We start from the raw sequence: 24,208 nt of genomic DNA on the forward strand, positions 1-24,208 counted from the left end.
GAAGAATATCTGCAGAATGAACTGCAGACCCCCCTGCTGCAACTCGTCTTGGGGTCACAATGTATACCCACTAGATTCCTCCTCTCCTCACAAGTCTAGATTCCTTTCACCCTCACCTAGCACATCTGTTGGTCGTGATAGCTTACCTAGTGGTACGACCTGGACTCTCATCCCCGAAGGATCTCAGACTGCTCTCCATGCCCTCCTCAGGCTGGGGCTGTTGCTCTTGATCTTGTTCTTATACCTTTGAAAGAGGGAAGGGAGCACCAACAGATGCCCACGTATCAAGTGGATCACCTGGGAGCCCCCGTTTTGATCTATTGTCTCCTGATGATCGAGTCAGTTACCTCTGCCAAGGTACGGCGACTTTTCGTCTGTTAGTTCTTTGGTTGGAAGAACCCAGGCAGTGACCATAGCACATAGTTCGATGGGACTCTTGTTCTGTGTCACAACGGAGGCATTTCCCCTTTGGGGATCAGCTCCTCTAAGTTCATGAAGCTCAGAGTTGCACATATTTCATAGTGGATCACTGCGAGTCACGGTAAGTGGGGCCATTCTGGCTTCTACCCCTTGGTTTCTAGACCCAACTGGGGACACATCTCCATATAAAGATCTTTGATTTGAAATGTATACTGTATCCTAGAACAAAGTCTCTCAATCTCTGTACTACTGACATTTGGGACTAGATAATTCTTTATTTGGCTGAGAGTGTGAGGAGGGGGCTGTCCTGTGCATTGTAGGAGGCACATCTCTGGCTTCTACCTGGTAGATGCCAGGAGCAACACCTCTCCCTCCCCTCTCCCCAAGTCATGAAAATAAAAAGTGTCTCCAACACATTTCTAAATGTCCTCTCAACTGTCCTCAGTTGAGACTGGTATCCAGTCGCATAAAAGACCCCACCTCCCTGGTGTTTCGGCCATGCCTTCAATTGCTCAGTTAGGACAGGGGCTTCTAAATATTGGAGCATGTGATACAACCAATGGATCCTATGTGACGGGCTCACTCTTTGTACCTCCTATGTTGCAAAGTGGGTCCCTTGGTCTCATGTGGCAGGTTTTTTGTTTTTTGCTTTTTTCCTTTTCTACAGTTGCACCTGCGGCATGTGAAAGTTCCTGGGCCTGGGGTCGAATCAGAGCTGCAGCTGAGGCCTGTGTCACAGCCATACCAACACCAGATCCGAGCCACATCTGCAAACTATACCGCAGCTTGCAGCAATGCCAATACTTAAACCACTGAGCAGGGCCAGGGATCAAACCCACATGCTCATAGAGATAGCATCAGTTTCTTAACCCACTGAACTACAATGGGAACTCCTCGCGGGGTAGATTTTATATGGAATTCCTTGCTGGCAGATCAAACACTCTGTAAACCTTCATTTGGTGGTGCTAGCTAAAGCCCTTTAGATAGGAAAGGCAAACTCATTACTGGAATATATGACTATTCCTGTCAAAGTGAGTTTCTGCTCCCTCTAGAAGGGGAAGGGCCCAAAATGTCAACTTGCTACCAGTTGGCCACTTGATTTCCCCAGTGGATGGCGCCATACTGGGATTTATCGTTGATCTGTTCCAGGTGGGTAGGACATTATGCAGTGGTAGCCGCTCCATCAGCCTTGGTAATCAGCAACCCATGCTGGTGGTGCATGCATAACTTCCCTCCATCCTGCTGTCATAGCCACTTCATCCATGAATTCACTGTGCTGACGCTGGGGTAGCCAATGACACAGCCAGCTGGCATCAACGGGCTGAGTCATCTTGTTTACTTGACGGTGTAGTACCCCTTCCATGGGGGATGCTCTCCAGTGGGCATTAGCATGTGACGCAAAAATTGTCACCCTCTGTGCTCATTCCCACAGATCCAGTCACTGACCACTACCCCAGAGCCTTTTGTCTGTGACCCTCCAATCTTGCTTCTTCCAGGCCCCTAGTCATTTATCCACTGCTGTTGCGTCCAGATATATTCCATCCTTGACCCATTTCTCTCACGACACAAAGCCCATGACCAGTGCTCTGCCTATTGGGAACATTTTCCCTTACCACTGTCTTTCAGGGCAGCCACTGCGTGTTTTCAGCTTGGACCCCCCCCACCACCACCACCCAGTGAGTCAACCCATCCAAGAACCAAGGTAGGGCTTTTCCCTCCTACTCCCTGGTCATTCCTCCATGCAAGTAGGTGTGAGCAGAGAGGCACTGGTGCACCCGTGGTAGCTGATGTGAGAGAGCCGGGGATACGTGCTTGGCAGGTTGCTCGTGCCCTCCGGTCCTGCTCATGCTCATCTCACAGCCAGCTCTTCCATCTGAGGATGGATTGCTACTGGGCCTGCTCAACCGTACAACTTCGTGGGTCTCAAAATACAGTTTTTATTAAAGAATAAAGTTAGAGGACCTGACTTAAAAAAAAAAAATGTAGCGACAGGGAAATAACAGCCCCCTCCCTTCCCGCAAGAAATCTGGAAGGGCTACAAGGTGGAGGTGAAGGGAGAACATTACTGTCTTAATTTCCTCTGCTGTTTTGATTCTATTGAATCCAACCCCATCTATGTAGCAGACAATTTCTGTGTGCCAGGCACACAGGTCCTAAGCTCTTCACATGAACTATTATGCATTATTAGTTTAACCCACAAAACTATGAAGTAGGTATTATTATTACTTTACCCATTTTATGGAAGAAGAAGTTGAGACTGACGGGGATTAAGTAACGTCCTGAGGAGCACAGAGTTGGTAAGTAGTGGAGCAAAGTCTGAACCCTAGGACGGACTCCAAGGCCTTCATTTTATTTTCTTCCTTTTTATTTACTTATTTTTGGCTGTACCTGGGGCATGCAGAAATTCTTAGACAAAGGATCAAACCCGCACCACCGCAGCGACCCATGCCACAGCAGTGACAATGCCAGGCCCTTAGCCGATAGGCCACCAGGGAACTCCCAGGAGGTTTTTCTAGTATGATTGTAACGTACTATGCCAAAGAGCTTCCAGATTTTTACTAACAGAGGTGGTTCTTCCTCCAAGAGTCACTGAGGCCTAGTCAATACTGAATAAAAAAGAGTGAAACAGATGTCCTGCCGCTATACACTTGCCACTTCCCTAGGGGAGGTTCTCCTTCGGGGGAGGGGGGGGGGGCTGCTGCTCAGGACGAAGGGAGGACCTCTGTCGGCAGCGCTGCGCTCCTCTGCCCGGGCCAGCTCTGAGGCTGGAGGAAGGATACGACCACTTGGCTCTTAGGCCTTCAGACACGAGCTGCTCTCCTCCTCCGCTTCCAGACCCTGCGGGGTTGGGCAGAGGTACTGATGGACAGTCTGGCCCTCCAAGTTCTTTGCAGTAGCCTAGCATCAGCCTTCCCACTTCTAAGGGACCTCTGGCCCCTGATGTCTCAGCAGCACCACGTCCCGCCTCATCACTAGAGTGATGGATTCCCTTCTGTCTCACGGGCCCAAGTTCCTGCTTATTACGTAGCCACTTTTCCGCGGGCTCCCTGGGTGCCTTTTGGAGCTGCAGCCCCACCCCTGACCCAGCTGTAAAGCTCAGCCTGGAAATATTAACAACCAAAATAAAAATAGCATGCATTCGGTAAGTACTTACTATGTGCCAGGCCTTATGCCAAATGCTGTATGGATGATTGGACTTCATCTTTGTGTCAACCCAGTGATGGAGGCAGAGCGTGCAGCTGGCACACAGAAGCAGCTCTTGGGAGCAGGATTCTGCCACCCGCGTGCCTGCCCTGACACGCAGACTGCCATAGGACTTCAGCCTGCTGCTCTGGCATCACACAACACTGCTGGGCCCCAGCTGAGCCTGGTGGTGGTTGGGGTGCACAGGGCTGGTGGCTGGTTCCGCCCCCCCCAGCCCCACCCCCTTGCCCATTCCCTCCCCTGAACAGACCTCTCTGCTGGGCCAACTCCCTTTCCCTTAGCCGCCCTTACGCTTTTCCTGGCCTTGGCGCATGCTGTTCCTTCTGCCTCGGATCCCTCTCTCCCCATTTCCGCCTGGTAAAATCCTTATTTTTTCAAGCCTGGCTTTAATGTCATCCTGACCTCCCTGCCCTCCCCTGTCAGAATTAATTGCTCCCTCCTTTGTGTTGCTCCGCAGCACTTATCACAGCGAACTGCAGTTGCTTGTTTCGCTGCCGCTCCGCCTGGGGGAAGAGACGGCAGAGGCCCCCGTCTGATCCACCTCCTCCTCTGGGGGCGCAGGGGCCGCCCCGGGAGTGTTTGCTGAAGCCCACTGGGATTGGGGCAGGGGCTGTGAAGCTTGACCGGGACGTCTGCGGGATGGGACCTGGCTTCTCCCTGCCTCCCTGCCGTCTGTCTGAGCTCTTCCTCCCTGGCCGGCCACAAGTGGACTGCAGGGACTATGACAGGATCCCCTCGGCCGGAATGTGTCCATCTTCTTTCCCCTCCACGCGAACCTCCCTCTTCAGTTGCCAGCCTGCCCGTCTGCCTGTGTCCCGCCTGGTAACCCCTCTAGCCGCCCGGCTCTCCCCATTTAGCAGCATCGGCAGATTTCATTAACTTGCTACTTAACCCCTCTCGCTCAGATTGGCTCTGAAGATGATAAATCAGGCCCGGGGCTCATCCCTGCAGCGGCCGTCCTCTCCATACCCCCTCTAACGAGGCTCTGGCTGCCCCTATTCATCACTGGCTGCCCTCTCCTTCTCCTCCAGTGTCATTGCCTGTGCCCCACGCGGACCGTGTCACTGTTGTTATAGCACAGCCACTTTGGATTGACTCCTGGAACCAGATTTCAGGACAGCCCTTGGACCACCTCTGTCCTCCCCGGGGGCTGTGGGCCTTGGCTTCCCTGGAAAGTGGGGTTGGCCCAAAGGCAGCATCCAAGGACCGCAGGGGAGGATGGACGCCGGCCTGGGAACGTTGGGGAGGGATGCACAGGTCCTCGTCATAGGACCAAGTTCATCTGTGCATGAGAGGGGGCACGAGGTGTTCCCGTTGTGGCTCAGCGGGTTAAGAACCCAACGTAATGTCCGTGAGGATGTGGGTTTGATCCCTGGTCTCGCTCAGCAGGTTAAGGATCCGGTGTTGCTGCAAGCTGTAGTGTAGGTTGCAGATGTGGCTCAGATCTGGTGTTGCTGTGGCTGTGGCGTAGTCTGGCAGCTGTAGCTCCAATTAGATCCCTAGCCTGGAAACTTCCATATGCTGCAGGTGCGGCCCTAAAAAGATAAATAAGCAAATAAATAAATAGATAGATAGATAGATAAGATTAATATACTCTTTAAAAAAAGAAAACAGGGGAGGAGTTCCCGTCCTGGTGCAGTGGTTAACGAATCCCACTAGGAACCATGAGGTTGCGGGTTCGGTCCCTGGCTTTGCTCAGTGGGTTAAGGATCCGGCGTGGCTGCGAGTTGTGGTGTAGGTCACAGACGCGGCTCGGATCCCGCGTTGCTGTGGCTCTGGCGTAGGCCGGCGTCTACAGCTCCGATTAGACCCCTAGCCTGGGAACCTCCATATGCCGTGAGTGCAGCCATAGAAAAGACCAAAAAAAAATAACAAAAAAAAAAAACAGGGGAAAAAAGATGGGGCACGAGTGGGCTTGAGTGGATCTGCACTCTCCTTCTGCTACTTTTTTTATTATTATTATTATTTCTGCTTTTTAGGGCCGCACCCGTGGCATATGGAGGTTCTTAACCCACTGAGCAAGGGCAGGGATCGAACCCGCAACCTCATGGTTCCTAGTCGGATCCGTTTCCACGCGCTGTGATGGGAACTCCAGCCCTCTGTTTCTTTCTTACTCAAGACCCTCCCTTCCCTCACTGCCTAGATCTTCCCAAGAGCCCACCTTTAAATCTCCTCTTTTGTGACCCTGCTCATCTCACAGGCACCCGCTCTGTCCCCACCCCCTCAGAGAGCGCGGGTGGGATGAGTATTTATTGCTGTACCAGTGCCCCAGGGGCGGGATGTGCACGATTGCAAGGTCACCCTTTCTCTGGGACTGCTTTTTTTTTTTTTTTTTTTTTTTTTTGTGGTGTCTTTTTGCCATTTCTTGGACCGCTCCCATGGCATATGAAAGTTCCCAGGCTAGGGGTGGAATCGGAGCTGTAGCCGCTGGCCCACGCCACAATCTCTGGGACTTCTTTATTATCCTCATCTTCCTAGCTCACCCTTCTCTTATTTTTTTCTTTTCTTTTCTTTTTTTTTTTTTTTTTTGAGGGCCCCACCCGCGGCATATGGAGGTGCCCAGGCTAGGGGTCTAATCAGAGCTACAGCTGCCCGCCTACACCACAGCCACAGCCACAGCGGGATCTGAGCCTCGTCTGCGACCTACCCCACAGCTCACAGCAAGGCCGGATCCTTAACCCACGGAGCGAGGCCAGGGATCGACCCGCAACCTCATGGTTCCTAGTGGGATTCGCTTCCACTGTGCCATGACGGGAACTCCACCCTTATTTCCTGAAGCTCCTCCACTTACACTCAACCTGTGACTGACAGTGACGGTGAGTGACACTCAACCTGTCTCTGAGGCTGCCGCTGTGCTCCCTGGGAGGGTCACCTGGGCCTCAGCGGAGGGCTGAAGCTGGAGGGCGGGCGGGGCCCAGCTCCTCTCCCTCTCTCTCCCTCGGCCCTGTCCAAACACCACCACTTATTTTCCTTCCTTCACAGAGGAACCGCGCTCGCTCTCTCCTTTGGGGCCCAGGTTTCTCCTCTGATTTCTTTTTCCTGCTCTCTCGTGCCTCCCCGCCTGTTCTCTTATTTATAAGGATAGGATGCCAAGGGGACCACCCCAAATATGTCAGGTGCCTAGACATTGTGCAGTTGTAACAGGGTGCTTCTGCGTCCCCCTGCCCTTAGAGATCCCCCTCTCCGGCCCCCTTCTCTCACCTCATCTGCCCTTATTCTGTCTCCTCTTTAATCCCCCCCCCCTCCTCACCTTCATTTAAGCCTTCACAGGAAAGGATGTTGGAGAAGGTGGAACATCCTGCCTGGCTCACAATAGGCTCTTGAAAAGCATCAATTAAGCCCACATTGGAGTCTCCCCATCTTAGTTCCTTCCCTACCTGTTCCCAGGCCCTGTAATGATCCCATGTTCTCCTCTGTGTTGGCAGCCTTCTTCTGGAGTGGGGGGGGGCAGGGTCAAGGCCATTGGATGTTCACTCAGTGCCTCTTCCCCCCACCACCCGCCACCGATGTGTGCTTTTTGTCAAGCGCTATTTTTACAATGTCTTCATTACCTCCTAATTGGCCAAATCTCTTTTCTTTATTTTTCTTGTTAAAGACAGATTTAAAGAACGAGTTCAGCAGCTCAGCCGTTTTCAGACCATCATTAATTTCCCGCCTTCTTATTTATTAATGGGGCAACTTCCTTGCTGGTATTTCTCGTTCCCTGGATATCTCTGTAAAAGCCTGCCTGGCTCATGCAGCCCCTGGGACTGGTGCTAACTCACTCTGACTTTGTGCTGCCCTCAGCGGCTCTGGCATTCGCGCTGCAGCCCCCCTGCCCTCCCAGCCCTCCTGGTCAAGGCCCCTCACCCGCGGCCTGCAGGGAGGAGCGGAGGGGACGCCCCTGCCTTCTTCCTGCGCATGGAGAGGAGTGAGACGCCAGATGGCTCCTCCAGCCCCTGTGTGGGAAGGTCATGTTCAGGACAGGTCTTGATACAGAGGGAGAAACCAGGACCAGCGGGAAGGCAGCAGCACAGTGGCCTGAGGATTAGCGGGACGGTGGGCAGCAAACTGCGCTGGGGACCTGTCTCTTCCCTCTTTGTGCTCCACATTCTCATCCTACTTGTCCTGCAGTTAGCTAAAGGACTCGTGTTCTTACGGTGACAATACGAACGTGCGGGAAGTCATCTGGGGACTCTCCACACCGCCGAAGGGTGTTTCTGTGCACGTGGCTCCCTTTGAGGCCTTCTGAGTGTGTTCTGGGGGGATGCCTTTTGATTCTGGTTCTCCAGGAGCCTCCGACTTCTCCGACTTCTCTCCAGAGGAGGGGGTTGGTCCTGCTGCTGCCCATAAGCCCTTGCCCTCACGTGGGCACAGGTCAGGTCCGTGAGCCATGGGCTCTGTGGGCCAACTGCTACTCCCTAGAGCCCAGGCCCGGGTCTGAGCATATGCTGACTCCACGAGGCTCCTCCACCTTCTCAGAGCAAGGGGCACTTGTGGAACGGTCCTGTTAGGATCCTCTTCCATCTTCCCATAACCAGGAACATAGGCTCTGAGCCCAGACTCCAGGGGAGGCCCAGTTGTGCCTCCCCCTCCCCACCCCTGCCCGAAGCCTGTTGCTGCCTGCAAATTCCGGGTGAGTGATGAGGTGGCCAATGAGGACAGTGATCCCAAGTCAGGGTGTGGGCCTCACACAGACAGCCTCAAGGACCCCTGGGCTGCCATCAAATGCAAGTCATGCTCTTCTCTCTGGATGTGAAAGCTCTGAGCAGGCCCTTAAAAGGTTCCCGGGAAGTGGGGAGAGAGAGAACGCAGGGCAGAATCATCTTGCCTGACCTGGAGCCGCAGCTACCCTCCAGCAGCAGTAGCTGGGAGCAGCGGCAGTGCCCGGGAGGAGTCCCCTGGGGCCAAGCCCTGGAAGCCATGTTTTTACACTAAAAGACCTTGTTTCTTGTCTCATCCTGGTCATAACCCTGCTTAATAGAGACATTAAGATGAATGATTGGAGCTGCCTCTCTCCCTGCAGCCGGAAGGAGGGGCAGCCTGGGTGACCCTGGACAGAGCAGACACTGCAGGGATGGACTGAGGTAGGAGGGAATCTGCAAAGCGTCCCCTCCAACACGGAGTCTCAGCTTTGGGAGGCGAAAGCCTCCTGTCCTGTTAGTCTCCCCAAATCTGCCTCATCCAGCAGGGCTTCTGTGCACTGCTGGACTTGGGCTGTGTCCTGCCTCCCCAGCATTAGGGACGGGGTGATGCCAGCAGGAAGAGCTACTGTGGGCAGGGGGTGACAACAGGGACAGGGACAGGGACTATCCCTCAGACAGGCTCTCTCCCTCCCTTCCTTCCTTCTTTCTTCACACATATGGAAATTTCCAGGCTAGGGGTCCAATCTGAGCTGCAGCTACTGGCCACAGCCACAGCCACAGCCCCAAGTCCTCATGGATACTAGTGGGGTTCGTTACCACCACAAGAACTCCCCTTAGCATTTCAAAGGGCTTTGTAAGCTCTTGTACATACAGGTTTCTGGATTTAAAAAAAACGGTAGATGGAGTTCCTGTTGTGGCTCAGCAGTAACAAACCCAACTAGCATCCATAAAGACTCAGGTTTGATCCCTGGCCCTGCTCAGACCTGCAGATACAGCTCCAATTCAACCCCCAGCCTGGGAAGTCCCACGTACGGTGGGTGTGGCCATAAAAAAACAAAAGCAAAATGAACAAACAAAAAACTATAACCAAGTTATGGGTGCTTTCTGCTTGTTTTTAGGGGCTGTGGTTTATATGCATTGTTCCACCTGACCCTCACGACGGCCTCATGACACAGGAAGAATTATCATCCCCAATTTACAGACGAGAAGACTAAAGCTTAGGGAAGTTAAGCCACTTGCCCAGGGTGGCCCAGCTGATAAGTAGTGGCATTGGACTGTGAACCCAGGCAGTCTGACTTCAGAGCCTGAGCTTGTCACTCCTGTCATCACACACTGCCTCCAATTTTACAAACTGACAGAGCCTGGAACTGGGAGGAGGGTTGGGGAGGACTGAGGGTTTGTATCAGATGGGGAATTGATTTAGGGTCGGAGACAACCGTCAGGGATAAACAGGCTCATCGCTGGAGGGGGCTGCAGAGGAGGTGGGGCCCCAGGGAGCACTACTGAGACAGGCCTCATTTACCATGTTTATGACAGGCCTGGCAGAGGGCAGCTCAGGGAAAACCACCCCTTCCTAGATGCCGCTGAACACTCTTGGGCAGAAAAATGCCTTGCTTTTTGTCTTCCTCCAGCCCCGTGCCCCCTGCACTTGATCTTTGGCTAAGTGTGGAACACATATTTAATGAATAGCTTCTAAAATATAGATGCTGGAGTTCCTGCTGTGAGTCAGTGGTAACAAACCCAGCTAGTGTCCATGAGGTTGCAGGTTCGATCCCTGGCCCTGCTCTGTGAGTTAAGGATCCAATGCTGCCGTGAGCTGTGGTATAGGTTGCAGACGCAGCTCAGATCTGATGCTGCTGTGGCTGTGGCGTAGTTCGGCAGCTGTAGCTCCAATTGGACCCCTAGCCTGGGAACTTCCATGTGCTGCACCTGTGGCCCTAAATAAATAAATAAATAGATAAATTAATTAATTAAAATATAAATATATATACCCACACACACTAAATAAAAGTGAGGAGTCACAGCAGCCTTAAACCATTTTCCGTGACTAGAAGAATGCTCTGTGAGTGGACGCATTGGGGAAGGAGGGCGGCTAGACCAGAAAGATTACACTAAGACCTGGCTACTTCTTGTGTGGTCCGAGGACCAGCAGAAGCGGCATCAGCGGGGAACCTGTTAGAAATGCAGAATCTGAGGCCTTTCCCAGAACCAGAGTCACAATTTGCATTTTAACAAGACCCCCAGGTGATTGGACTGCCAGCACGTGACAAGTTTGACTTAGCACTGCTGTAACTCAGAACTGCCCTAGTCACTGCCCCGCTCTAAACCCTTCCGTGGCGCTCCGCCTTCAAGATCAAGTCCAAATGTTTTGAGAAGGCTTGCTTATAAGACCATACATGACCTTAACTCTTGCCTCCTTCTCCAAAGTCTTGTTTCACACTCTTCGCCATGCTTCCTGCTCCTGCAGTACTGAGTTTCGCCCCCCCACCTGTGGGCCTCTTCTTTGCCTTGTGTCTTTGCGCATATTCTATTCCCTTTGCCTGGATGCCCCTCTCCTCTTCACTCTTTGCTTCCTCCTCTCTTTGGCCTGGGAAGTTCCTACTCAGCCTCTAAGACTTAAATATTACCTGCTCCGGGAACCTTTTCCAGCTGTGACTGCCCATCATCCTCAGACCTTCATTGCAGCTGGGCTCTATGACCACAGTTATCATCCTGAGAGACACTTGTGTCCTTACCTGTGTCCCCTTCATTAAAGTGTAAGCCCTGTGAGGGCAGGAGCTGTGTCTGTTGCTCATGTTCCTGTCCCATGTCTTCAGGGAGCTTAGCCCAAATCACGTATTCAAAGAATGTTTGTGGCATCTTGAAAAAGTATACACTCACGATCTTAGTTCAGCTGGGGTTCCTGGAGGACATCCCCCGAAGGCCTTGGATGCCCTGCCAAAAGCCCTACTGCACCCTCAGGTCCTGGGGGCTGTGGTCAGGAGTGCCGAGTAAGCCCCGCCTGTGGGTTGGTGAGTGCTGTTCAGGGCAGGACCGGGAGACAGGGTTTGAGGACTCAGGGAGGGGGAAGCAACAGCCACTTGAGGATGAGGAAGTGCATTCTGAGACAGTGCATCTCTCCAGGAGTCCAGGGTAGGGATGGGGATCCAGCTGAGAGAACACCACCAGCAAAGTCTTGGAGGCAGAACAGTGCAAAGCACCTCAGCAAGCAACAATCAGTCCCTCTGGCCTGGAAGAGAAGAGGAGGTAAAGAACTATGAGGAAATGAGGCTGGAAGCACAGTTGAGGCACCAGTGTAGCGCACGCGAATGCCCAGACCAGGAAGGAGGAACTATGAAACCACAGGGGGTCCAGTGCAAGGACAAGGCCCTCCCAGTTTGGGAAGGTAGGAAGGTGGAAGGCAGTGAAAGGAGTTCATTTACTAAATCTTGGGGCGGGGCAGGGGGAGGAACGCAGTGTAACGCGGATCCTAGTGGGTTTGGAGCTGACGCTTGGCTACATCCGGTGTGGGGCCTCAGGCAACGTTTCCTGACCCACATATCTGTTTGAATCCACTGTTTTACATGGGGCTGGAAATCCTCTCAGGGGAAAACAAATCTGAACCAAGCCTATAACTAGATCTGCATGACCGGATAACCATTGGACACCACATTGCTGAAAGGGCCAGCAGAGCTCCAAAGAGAAACCTAATATAGAGGCAAAGAGAGGCTGGCAGAGGAGCCAGGTTCCACAATAGGACTAAGGGTTGAAGGGGGCTCGTGGCTCTGGTTCACTATGATGACTTTTCTTAAGCTCACCCCGTCTTTGCTCCTCTGGTAGCGGCAGGTGTGCGCAACGAGAAGGAAAAGATCAGTTCAACTGGTGGAAAGAGCTGTTTCTGAAACACTCAAGAGCTCAAATCTTCCTGCTGTGGGGCTTCCGGTCCCCCTAACTGCATGTGATACGGAGGGAGCCTTCCTCCTTGTGAGAGAGTACGATGCTCTCACATCATCATGGTACCATAAGAGCTGAGCACATCACGTAGAGGCACTCAAGGCCAGCACCCAGGGTCACTTGGCAATGAGGCCAGTGGAGCATCGTGGCTTAGCCTGCTCTATGGCACAACTGAGGCTTTTTTAGGGGAACATTGCCAGGCATTCGTATTCCTATAGGAGCAGGTGGGGGCCTAGAATTAGCAAGATTGGTTAAGGTAAACTCATTGACACTACCAGCTGGTATAGAGATGGTAGGGCATCCGCATTGCCACAGACACACCACAAGGCAGTCCAGGGCCTGGAGCCACTGGGTGATGGCAGTTTGTGGACAGATCTGGAAAAAATGGAGGGAGCCTGGTCTAGAGGAGAGAAGTACCACTTTAAAGGGACAAGGGTGAATGCTGGCATCTGATCAGTGACGGAAGAGCTCCAGCAGGCCACAGGAGAGGGCTGAACTTGAAGCTGAATGGCAACGGGCAAAAGCTGGGAGGGCTGGTGGCTGATGACCAATCTTAAGGGAAAACTGATGAAGGAAACCACTCACTGAGCACCCCTCATGCTGGTTGGGTGCTGTGGTGGGTGCTTTTTTCACTTTCTTGTTTATGTAGGTTTTATCTCCATGTTATAGTAGAGGAAACAGACTTGACTTATTCATCAAACAGACACACGTGGAATAGAAAGACAAGTAAAACACAGGCTTCTTCCTCGAGGATCTCAGAATGTTGTCGGTCAGAGAGAGAGAGAGACCGATCACTTCGTCACGGAGTGGGCTACGTAGCCAAGAGGACAGGCAAGCACAAGGTGCAATGGAGCCACAGGGAGATTCCCCCAGTCACCGTGTCCGCACGTGTCAGAGCCAAGCTTCCCGTCCTGGACTGTCTGGCACCCTCCATCACTCCAGCTGCACAGCTACAGCTGTCAGGACTCTGAGTCACAGTCCGAGTTCTGAGGAGGAGCAGTAGCTTGTGCGGCTGGCACGGAATGTTTACGAGCAAGGAGAATACGGAGTTCCCTGGTGATACAGGGGGTTAAGGAGACAGTGTTGTCACTGCTGTGGGGCAGGTTGGATCCCTGGCCTGGGAACTTTCGCAGGCCGTGGGTGTGGCCAAAAAGAACAAAAGTGGGGGGGGGGCAAGGAGAAGACACTGGGAATTGGGATGCGCATGTACCAGGGCCCCGGGAGCACCTCGGGCCCAGAAGAGGTGATGATGACCGGGAGAGGAGCGGCCACCAGATCATGAAGACCCTCCCCTGGGACAGGACGGATTCCAGGCGGCAGTGAGTGGCTCAACCTATACAGGAGTCACCGGGGCAAGCAAGAAACGAGGCTGTTCGCACAGAAGCAGAGTGGAACCAGAAGATGGAGGGTTTCAAAAACAAGCTGGGACTGAGAGGAGGGGCAGCGGGGACGTGAGACCGAAATCACGCACTTCTTGGGCTGCAGGGAAGTCTGCCCCGTCTCTAGGATTATCTTCTCCTTTTCGCTCCTGCTGAGTTCGGTGACTCGACGGAAAGGACCGTCTGCCTTTCAGAAAACAGTTTTTTTTTTGCTTTAAAAACTGTTTTTTCCTCCCTTCTGAGCACCATACCTGGAAGAAGTTCCAATCCTTCTTGGGGATTCTCTGCCTCTGACTAGTGGCCAGACAGCCTAAGCCGACCTTCCGCCGTTGGGACAGGGCTGTGGGCATACCTCTGGGCATGTGAATCACAACTCTTTCTGGAACAGTGGGCAGGGCAGGGAGAAGTCAGAAGATGAGAGGAGGGAGGCTAGGGCCAGGGGAGAAAACACGAGCGGCTTGGGCAAGAGAGGCTCCCTGGGCAGGTGGCTCCATTTGATTTCCGATTTAAAGGGGAGGCTTAGATAGCCAAGAAGAAAAAGGCTAATAAGAAAAATATTAAACTGCAGTGTGTGCGTCCCCAGGGACTTCCTGTTGCCATGACTGATCTCCCGGAGAGCGCCATTCGTTCCCGAGCATGGCAGCTTTATAGGCACTTGTAGGCCTGCAAAGAACACCAATTTGCTGCTACAGTTTGTTTTGATAACTGAAAGTTTCAATAAATCTATATTAAAATCAAAGGGAAAATTAACTAGGCCCCAGTGAGGGGCACAGAGATAAGGGAGCACATTACCACCCTGGCCTCAGCCACCCCACATCCATCTCTTGGTTCAGATTCAGGTCACCAGGGAGATGAATGGCTCAGACTCATGGGGAAGAGCCCCGGGGAAAGCAGGGCAAAGAAGGCACGGTCAGAAGGCACGGTCGGGTCTAGCCCCCACTGCTCTTGGAGGGAAGACTGTGGCGAGGGAGTCGGGGGCGAGGGGGTGCTTGCGGTGGGAAGAGGAGTTGGAAAAGGGGTGGAGGAGGGGCCAGAATCACAGCAACAGCCAATGTTTACTAAGTCTTTATGCAGGATGCTGCACTAGGCATTTCAATTCCACCAACAAGTGCGTCCCATTATTATCTACACTATATAGAGATGAAGCCACGGAGCCTCAGAGAATATGTCACTTGCCTAAGTCCCAGGGAGAGCCAGGACTCAAACCCTGGTGGGCTCTCTCTGAGCTCCCACTCCTCCTAACTCTCTTATGAAGCTTACGGGGACTGAGAATGGCAGGCGTTTTCCAGTTTTTCTCAGATAAAATGGTTTCAGACCCAGCCTGGGTTCTCTCAGTTGTGACAAGTTTGGGGGCTGCCATGTACTGTCCTTGAGTCTTGGGTTCTCTGCCCTTCACTTGCTGAGTAAGGTCTCAACTTTTATGGCCATCTTGCTGTTTTTCTAGTGGTTTGATGGGACAGCAGGAGAACCAATGAGGTCCTCTTTGGCCTTTGCTCTCAGGGTTCACTTTTTTTTTTAAATTACTCAGTGAATTTTATTATGCTTACCGTTGTACAACGATCGTCACAACCCAATTTTACAGCATTTCTATCCCACAACCCCAGTGCATCTCCCCACCCCCGAACCCGTCTCCTTTGGAAACCGTAAGGTTTTCAAAGTCTGTGTGTCAGTATCTGTTCTGCAAAGAAGTTCATTGTGTCCTTTTTTTAGATTCCACATGTCAGGGATAGCACATGATGTTGGTGTCTCACTGTCTGACTGACTTCACTAAGCATGATAATTTCTAGGCCCATCCAAGTTGCTGCAAATGCTCAGGGTTCACTTTTGCTCAGCCACTTAACCCAGCAGCCAGGCTAGAGGTTTACCCAGGGTGTATCTGTGCCTGTATTGGACTCAGTTCACCGGCCTCCAAAAATTCACTTGCCCCACCTGCATGCCCTACCCAGGGCCTTGGCCCCCGTTTTTTGGACAGGCCAGCGGCTACTATTATTGTCTCATTTACAAACACATCTGGCTGTGTTAGCTTCCTTTGGGAGGACAGTTAGGTCTTGACAGAGCTTCTAATGTGCCCACTGTGGTGGGACAGCAGTGGCCTGATTTGACTGAACTATAGGTTCCTCTCACCATTTTTGGTCTCAGACGAACCACTATGCTTTGGGTGTGGGGTCTGGTGCCCCCTGTGGCCACCAGAGTGGTGAGGTGATGCAACCCTTCTTTTCTCCCTAAGAAGTGAAGGTTCTTCATGGTCTGTATGACAGAGCAACTAAGTAGTTTTTTTTTTTATTTTTTTGTCTTTTGTCTTTTTAGGGCCACACCTGTGGCATAGGGAGGTTCCCAGGCTAGGGGTCTAATCGGAGCTGTAGCCACCAGCCTCGCCACAGCCACAGCAACGTGGGATCTGAGCCACATCTGTGACCTACACCACAGCTCACAGCAATGCTGGATCCTTAGCCCACCGAACAAGGCCAGGAATCGAACCCGAAACCTCATGGTTCCTAGTCGGATTCGTTTGCGCTGCGCCACAATGGGTACTCCCTAGCTGTGGTTTTTTTTTTTTTGGTCATACTATTTATATTTTCTTTCCTTCCTTCCCTGACTCACTTCCCTTTCCCCTCTTATTCTTGTGGTCCTGGGATTATACTTCCTGATGAAATCTTACCACCTCAGCTTTGCTTCAGGCTCTGTTTTCTAGGGAACCAGAGAACACGAGGAATCACAATATAGCCAAAGGCTTGAGGGAGCCAAGGCTGGGTTAGGCAGCAGTGTGAGGCACCAAATATATACTGAGCTCTTAAACTGTCCTATTATTTCAAAGCCTTTTGCCTGGTCTCTGTCCAAAAGGAGCTTACAATCTGGTGAGGCCCTGGAAATTGTTCAGATGGGCTTAGAGCACTAAGGAGGAAAAACACATTTTGGGGAAGTCCAGGGGACCATGGAAGGCTCCACTGTGGATGGGCCTTAAAGAAAGTCTCCAGTCCTCACAGTGGAGGTTTACATCATTCTTATAACCAAGAAGCCGGCTGTGCCCGAGACGCAGGACACACTCAGGATGCAACAAAGCCAGAGAGAAGACAGGGCACCTTAGGGCCTCTTGTCGAACCTTATTTACCTATTTACTTCTTTGTTTATTGTCTGCTCTTTCTCCCCCTCCTCGATATAAAAGCTCCTTGAGGGTACAGGTTTGGTGTCTTATCTACCGTGAGTCCTCAGCAACAGAAACAGTGCCTGACACTTAGCAGAGGCACCATAAATATGGCGACTGATTCACTCATCTGGGGTTAACATCCAGATAACATTAAGGGAGGAGACTGTGATCCAGCTCCAAGACTCAAGGAGTAGGCAGATGTGCCTCTCTTTTACTGACCTCGGGTTAAGTGGCACTTGTCCCTGATGGCGCCTTCCCTCATTTCTTCACATTTACCGTGTGCCTGCTTTGTGCCCGGCACTGTGCCCGGTATAACTGACACAGCACGAAGCACACGGAAGTAACGCCGACCTTGAGGCAGCTTAGAGACTTGAGGGAGCGACAACGACAGCACACAGACAATTATAAAGCAATGTGATCAGTGCTGTCGCTGCTGAGAGGAATTCGCTAATTCCTCGCGTGGGTTACGGAAGGCAGGCCCCGACTGGGGGAGCGCCCGGCTTTCCCGACTCAGGTGGGACCTCTTCTGACGCTGAGGTCAGATCTCGGAGGAGACAGGGCCCGGAAACGGCCCTGTTTTCTTACGAGAACCAGGCAGACGGCAGGCACAGGGCGTGCGGCCTGAGGCTGGGCCCAGAACACGGTCCCCGGCCCGGCCGAGGCCGCGGTCTCCCAGCTCAGGACCCGGTGCCTGCGACTTCCCAGAGAGGCACGACCAAGGCGAGGACGCCACCTCCGGCTTCGGCGCGGAGCGGCGGAGGGTGGAAGCCGCCAGGGCTGAGGCCGCAGCCCTTCTCACGACGAGGCAGCCGCCCAACACCTCAGCTCCCGCTTCTTTGCGAAGGCCCTTCAGAACCTCAGCATTTTCTCCTTCGCCCAAGGGCCCCTCCTCTGCGGTCTCCCCCGGGCCCACCCGAGACCGTGACGATAATGAGGACTTGCTGAAGGCCCGCATCCTTGGAAGGTGACATCTAAATACCTGTCGCCTCGTGAGACTAGACTCACCTCGTGAGAACAGTGGAAGGTGGAAAAACAGAAGTGGGGGCCTTGGGTCGTCTAGGCCTTTAGGAAGTGTCGGGTTTTTTCAAAAAAATTTCTTTCACAGCTGGGAAGCGAGGCCCCCTTCACTTTCTTCTAAGTACGTGCAACCTCGAAACTACAAGTCCCACAAGGCCGGCCCGGGGCGCCACCATCTTGACACAGCTTAGCGCGCATGTCGGCGGGAGGGAGAGCGTTTGGGGAGAAGAACCCCGCCTCCTTGCAGCCCATTGGTCGAGGGGGCCGGCAGCGGGCTCAGCGGTTGGCCACCGCGCCCGCCCGTCCGTCACGTCGGCGGGGGTCAGAGTGCGCGGAGGTGAGTCGGTGTGTTGTGGACTCGTGGTGCTGGCTGCCGCTGTTGAGGCGGCCGGGAACGGGCGGTGGGGAGCGGGCGGAGCTGGCCCTGCTTCTGCCTGGCCGGCGCCGCAGTCGGCGCGGGCCGCGCCCGCCGCCGTAAACTGCCCTGAGCGCCTGCTCAGGCCGAGGGAGACGTCGGGGCCTGCACCTGGAGCGAGCCTGCCGCGCTGGCCCCGAGGAGGGGGCGTTGCCATGGCGACAGCCTCTCCCGCAGCTGAAGGGGGGCGGGGGCGGCCCTGGGAAGGAGGGCTGGTCTCCTGGCCCCCTGCTCCTCCCCTTACTCTCCCCTGGACTTGGATGGGCCCGAGTTGGGGGCAGCACCCCGGGGTGGGTGATGCGGAGAGGCCCCCCAGATTGGGCCCTGGTCATGCATGCGGGGTGAGGGTCGCGGCGCGCAGTTTGTGCAGCCTGGGGTGCTCGCCCATGTGCTCACCCTGGGTGCACGAGCCACTGAGTAACGTTCTGGTGGAGAGGGAGAGGGGCAGGGCTTTGCAAGACAGACCCGCCGAGGTGATTAAGGGTGCTGACTTCTTTCCTGGGATTACTTAGGAGGAGGAAGAGGGGTTTGACTAAAGAGGTTAGAAACCCCGCGAGGAGATAGTAGATGGAACATCCCCTTTACCCACTCCCCATCCCCTAGGCAGACACACAAGGTTAGCTGTTTCCTTCTTAGAAAGTCTGTAGCGATGGCGATAGTGATGGTGGAAGGAGTGAATAAGGAGGGCTAACCTGGCTAGCTTTCTGTTTGCTTTTCCTGCAAGTGTTCCAGCAACAGGTGTTTCCTTAAAACAAAAAGGCATGAACTTGGATCGGGGCTTGACTGTGAACTCTTGTAAAGTATAACTGCGACGTGTTGCCTCGGGAGCTTCTGAATGTGGCCCCTCACTGGGGATGTGGATTCTGTCTTTAGGTCTGGATTTTGCAAAATGATAGTGCCCATCGTTACCTGTGCTGTAAGTCGCTGGCCAGGTCTCTGGTATTAGTTCTTGTCAGAGGTTTTATCGGTCTCCCAGCTGAAGGGCAAAAAACCAGGAATCCCATTGGCTCAAGACTATGTACACTGTTTGAACTCGTGAGTTGTGATGGGTTGGATGATTTTTGTGTGTAGAGTTCCTACGGGAAATTGGCTTCATCAAATTCTGCTTTATTCTGACTTTATCATACACAGCATGCCTTGTTTTAGTGGGTTCATGCCTGGAGCCTAAGTATATTATACCTGAATCCCCTACCATTTAAAAGGCAATTTATAAACAGGGTCTTGGAGTGTGACCCCACTAATGTGTGTGTCTGTGGTCTTGGTTAGAAACCCACTTGGCTGCCTGTCGTCAGAGAGGTGGGGGCCGTGTGGTGGGGGAAGGTAGCTGCTGGGAAGTGATTGATAAGGTTTCCTTGATGGATTCTGTGGTGCTTCACTGGAGCTCAGAGCACTTTGGCAACTTAAGCACTCCAAATTAAAAGCTCATTAACAATTCCTGCCCAAAGATCCTGTAAATAATCGGCTAGCTAGGTCACAGAGCTTGGCTGAAAGCTCTCCTTCTAACTTGAAATTTCCAAATAAAAGTGCTTTTATTCCCTTTCATTTTGGAAAGTGTTTTCTTTGGGTTGGGGTAGATTGGTGAGTGGCATTTTCCCAGGGGATCTGCGCAGGATAAAGTGTTGAGAATGTAGAGTGGTGGACAGGAATAGGTTGCTTCTAAACCTAGGAGTTTCTTTGTTCAAAGGATGTTGCTAGCTCTTAAGGGCACCTTTGCAACTTCTAGTCCTTTGGAAGATCTGATTGGTAAAAGGCATTAAGACTTACGTGACCTGAAGAGAAACCAGAGCGTGGAAGATTTGCGAATTAAGTGATAAAAATGATCGGTACTCATTGATAATTTGACTTGGAGTTTGGTTATCTTGACTTTTTTAGAACTTGAGGCAGACCTGGATGTATCCTGCAAGCATTTCATGTGTGGCCATTTGCAGTGTGGCCTGTAGCTTTGTGGCACCCACCCCTTCCTCCAGTCCTGGCCTCAGCTCCTGACTTCTGAATATTGTTAGCCTTTACAAGTGCCCCCTCCTTGACTAGACTAGGATTCTGGATTATCCTCAGAGCCACCACTTCATGGTCATCCTTCTCAGTCCAAGCTCAGATGTTTTAAATGTTTAGTGTTTCTAGGTTAAGATAAACTCCTTAGGAAGAAAAGTATGCCAGCAGAGTACATGAAATTCATCATTCTTAAAATATGTACAGTTGACCATTGAAAAATGCAGGGCTTAGGGATGCTGACACCCCCCTCCACAGTTGAAAATCTGCTTATAACTTTTGACTTCCCCCAGAGTTTACTAATTGCTTACTGTTGACCAGGAGCCTTGCTGATAACATAAGCAATTGATTGACATATTTTGGAATGTTAGATGTATATCTACATGTATTTAATGCATTCATAACATCTTAACTTTTTCTTAAAATTGTTTTGGTTTTTCTAGGCTATGTGATCTAGCTGCAAGTTTTTTTCCAAGTTGTCACAAATTTCCAAGAAAATACCCATTATATTTATTGAAAAACATCTGCATATGATTCGACCCACAGAGTTCAAACCTGTGTTATTCAAGGGTCAACTCTAGTACCAGTAGCTTCTGAAAGCTCTGTACCAGCCCTGTGCTTCCCCATAGATAGCCGTTACGCCAAAGGAGTTTGATTTAGGAGTTTGAAGGATAGTGTGGTCCTTCAGTTATTTCAAACAGCAACCCCCTGGGGATTTGATCCTTTCTATTGAAATAGACTTGTTGCAGAGATGTGTGTTTATCCACAGCATTGGGGCTTTCCAGCTCTCACAGAACCTTCAGCATCCCCGGCGGCCAGTCTTGGCATCTTCGAAGTAAGGAGAGGTGAGAATCCTGCTGCCTGGTCAACAGGCTTGACGTCTTCCTTATGAGTATATGGGCTTGGAGGGTGGGGAGTGGGGACTGGTGCAGATTGTATTGTCTGTAGCTTTTTTGGGCAAGATGCCATATGCTGAAAGGCTACTGAAACTTACCTGAAGTCTAAAGTGGTGCGGGTTGGAGGTGGGGTGTCTAGACTTTCAAGTTCTATCAGGATTGCTTTGTGGGCATTGCTTTTACGTAGGAGGGTTTACTTGAAGTTCAGGAAGCTTGAGTACAGCTGGAATAATCCTTTATCCTGAGAAATGCACATCTTGAGGTACCAGGAGGATCTTGCTCATTTGCCCCTTGATAAATGCACTTGACCAGGGCCCTTGGGGTCTTGGTTTAATTTGGGTGGCTCACCTTTGGGTGGGTGGTTAATCCCTGCTTAGCTCCATTTTACAAGGATTGGGGCTGGTTAAAAGGTGGACTCTGATGATTGATAGCCAGGATCTCAGAGGCAGTTTGTTGAATAACTAAGGTCCAGGCATTTTGCTAGGTCCTGGCATTGTGGTGGCGAACAAGACAGCCACTTTCCCTGACACCAAAGAGCTTACAAAGTCATGGGAGAGACAGATAGTATAGAGGCGGTTACGAGACCTCTGCGCTAGAACAAGGTAAGTGTATGTGTGTTAAGAGTACTTGAAAGGACCTCCGGCCCGGACTGGTGGGCTCAGGGAAGGCTTTTCAGAAGAACCTTTCTCGGCTAGAATCTGATGAGGACATGAAGGTGTGTGAAGTGTGAAGGTCAGAGCGTTGTTGACTTTGAGAAACTGAAGTTCAGTGGGATGGAGATAGAGAGTACTCAGTGGGCAGAGGGCAGGAGAGAATGGTGAGAAATGAAGGAGACAAGGTGAGCAGAGGCCAGGGCCGTAGAGGCTCTTAGGACTAAATGGTGAGTAGGAAAAAAGACTAGGTCAGCAAACCTTCTGTAAAGGACCAAATAGCAACTATCTAGTCTTTGTGGGTCTCTGTCACAACTCTTCCTCTCTGTTCAACTCTGCTGCTATCGCACGAAAGCAGCCGTGGTACAAGAATGGACGAGCCTGGCTGTGTTCCAGTGAAACTTTATAAAAACAAGTGGCAGCTGGATTTGGCCTATGGACCAACCACGGGGTCAGACCAATCATAGAAACAAGGAGACGCCCTTACAAGGTGTAAGCAGTGGGCCGATGGTAGATTGGTGTTTTAGAGAGTTTGCTCTGATCTCAGTGCTAAGAGTGGATTGAAGGGGACAATCCCTGAGGCGGAGGGACCAGTAAGGAGGTGGCGGCAGTTACACGGGTAGCATTTTGTATCTTCGCCTTTGAGGCAGTGTATTGACAATTAAAAATCGAGCATACCTGACTTTTTACATCTGTGTGTATACTGGTTCTTTTTCTAATTTCCTGGCCATCTAGGTGAGCTTAGACGTTGTCAGAGAAATTGGGTGATACCAGCTCCTTTTACAGAGACTAGAAAAGATGTGGGAAGGAGAAGTTGGTGTGGAACGGCTGAGAAGTTTTGGGGACCTCTTTTCTATTGAAAGAAGTAGGGAATGGAGCCCAGGAGAGATTATGGCCTTTGGGGTCATAGCTTAGTGTCAGGTGCTTTGAACTTCTCGAACGCTACACGAGGAGAAGGACCCATTTTCCTAAGCTTACCAGGGATTATGTCATGCTGTATACGTCCTGCTCAGTCTCTCCTTGCGTGTCGGAAACTGACGACCTTTCTCTTGTTTTGGGAATGCCTCCTGCTTGTGTACGATGGTCTATGTCGGATGTAGGGATCAGAGACAGTATTTGCTGAGCATCTAATGGATTGTCTTCCTCCTACAGGCCCCAGTGGACGTGGCTGGAGGGAAGCCTGTAGGTTTCAGATAACAGTGCTGTGACCTTGGGCAAGCGACTTACCTCTTTGAGTTTGGCTTTCCTGTCTGTAAAGTGGAACTTCATAGGCTGGTTAAAGGATTTAATGAGATGTAAAGCTTATAGCACAATGGCCTTAACTTTTGCGATTAATAGCATTTTGCACATTTTTAAAAAAAGCAGCCAGCAATCGGGTGACCTGGCCTTTGGCTTAGTAATTTTGGGGTCCTTACAAGTGTCGTTGTGGTCACGTGATAGACACCTAGCCCCTGGCTGAGGCAGCCAGCAGACCAGAGGAATTTGGAACTAAAGCAAGATGCTGCTCTTCCTAATGGAAAATTTTCAGACAGCAGGCGTCTCATGCAGAATTACAGAACTTTTTTCAGGGTGGACCTTAGCCCCAACACCATCAATGAAACGAACTAAGCAAGCAGCTGCCCAAATTCAGCAAAGTGTGACCAGTCATTTCTTCTGGTCTTTCAGGGTCATTTATCAGTATTGCTACCCTGTGGCCCTACATCTGTGTAACATGCCTCTTGAAATTTTTTTTTATTATTATTACTTTTTACCACCACTCTGGGAAGTGGGTCGGGGGTCAGCGTTACTGTCCCTGCTGTGCGTGTGAGGAAGCTGAGCCCAGGCAGGTGAAGCGTGTTGTCTGAGGTCGTGCTGTGAGGTCCTGTTGGAGCTGGTGCCGAGGTGCGTCCAGATGGAATAGTGTTAGTTTATTGCTGTGATTTCTCTTCCTCTGGGGGAGGGATGTGTAGTCACTGCAGAGCTGCAGTCGGAGGCATGCCTCGTCCGGATCTGCTAGTCTTGATTTGGGTCCCACTTCATCCACTTGGTCCTGTTGGGTTTTAATTGATGACTGCTAGGGACAGGCCTGCTGGGAAGCAGATTCTCTTTGGGTCATTGTTTTTAGTCCATCCTCCTTTGGGGACATTCTTGGGGGAGCCTTGGGTTACGAGAGATTGCTTTGATATGTTCAAAATTGTGCCTTGTGCCCCACAGCTACAGGTAAAATCAAAAGGCGGATAATTTATGGGAGTGTCAGAGCTGGCCGCTGGCACCTCAGGAGGCCATTAGTATGCCTGTTCAGACCCTCTGTGTCCTTGCAATTGATTCCTCTTTGCATGAGCCTGATTTGGGAAGCTGTAGATCTGTGGGTAGTGATTGGATCTGACAGTCCAAACACCGGTCCCTAAATGAATCCTTTTAATAGTATTCTGGCACCAAGGCAGTGCTCACTCACTCTCTAACTCAGGAGGACAGAATTATATGTGTGTGTGGCGGGGGAGGGGGTGTAGGAAGAAGGAGCAGGACAGACGAAAAGAAGCTTTTCCTGGTTCTTAG

At 51.7% G+C, this 24,208-nt stretch overlaps 1 protein-coding gene and 1 long non-coding RNA gene across 22 annotated transcripts in view; one reads left to right on the forward strand and one right to left on the reverse strand.

Moving 5' to 3' along the window:
* On the reverse strand, window positions 7,180-17,917 carry LOC106507672. The gene is made up of 2 exons (XR_001303830.2): window positions 17,712-17,917; window positions 7,180-11,478 (listed from the first exon to the last, which is right to left on the reverse strand). It is a non-coding gene; the product is annotated as an uncharacterized LOC106507672 (long non-coding RNA).
* ERI3 (ERI1 exoribonuclease family member 3) overlaps window positions 17,988-24,208 on the forward strand; it is a 125,391-nt gene continuing 119,170 nt past the window's right edge. For 7 of the 21 annotated variants that reach the window (XM_021096788.1, XM_021096787.1, XM_021096797.1 and 4 more), the window contains exons 1-2: window positions 18,067-18,479; window positions 20,897-20,972. In XM_021096788.1, coding sequence (XP_020952447.1) covers window positions 18,294-18,479; window positions 20,897-20,972 — 262 coding nt within the window. In that variant the 5' untranslated portion in view covers window positions 18,067-18,293. Of the gene's footprint in view, window positions 20,973-24,208 lie in introns of all 21 variants that reach the window. The other 14 variants (XM_021096790.1, XM_021096799.1, XM_021096794.1 and 11 more) reach the window with 13 other exon arrangements.

Source organism: Sus scrofa, chromosome 6, assembly GCF_000003025.6.
Source record: "Sus scrofa isolate TJ Tabasco breed Duroc chromosome 6, Sscrofa11.1, whole genome shotgun sequence".
NCBI lineage: Eukaryota > Metazoa > Chordata > Mammalia > Artiodactyla > Suidae > Sus > Sus scrofa.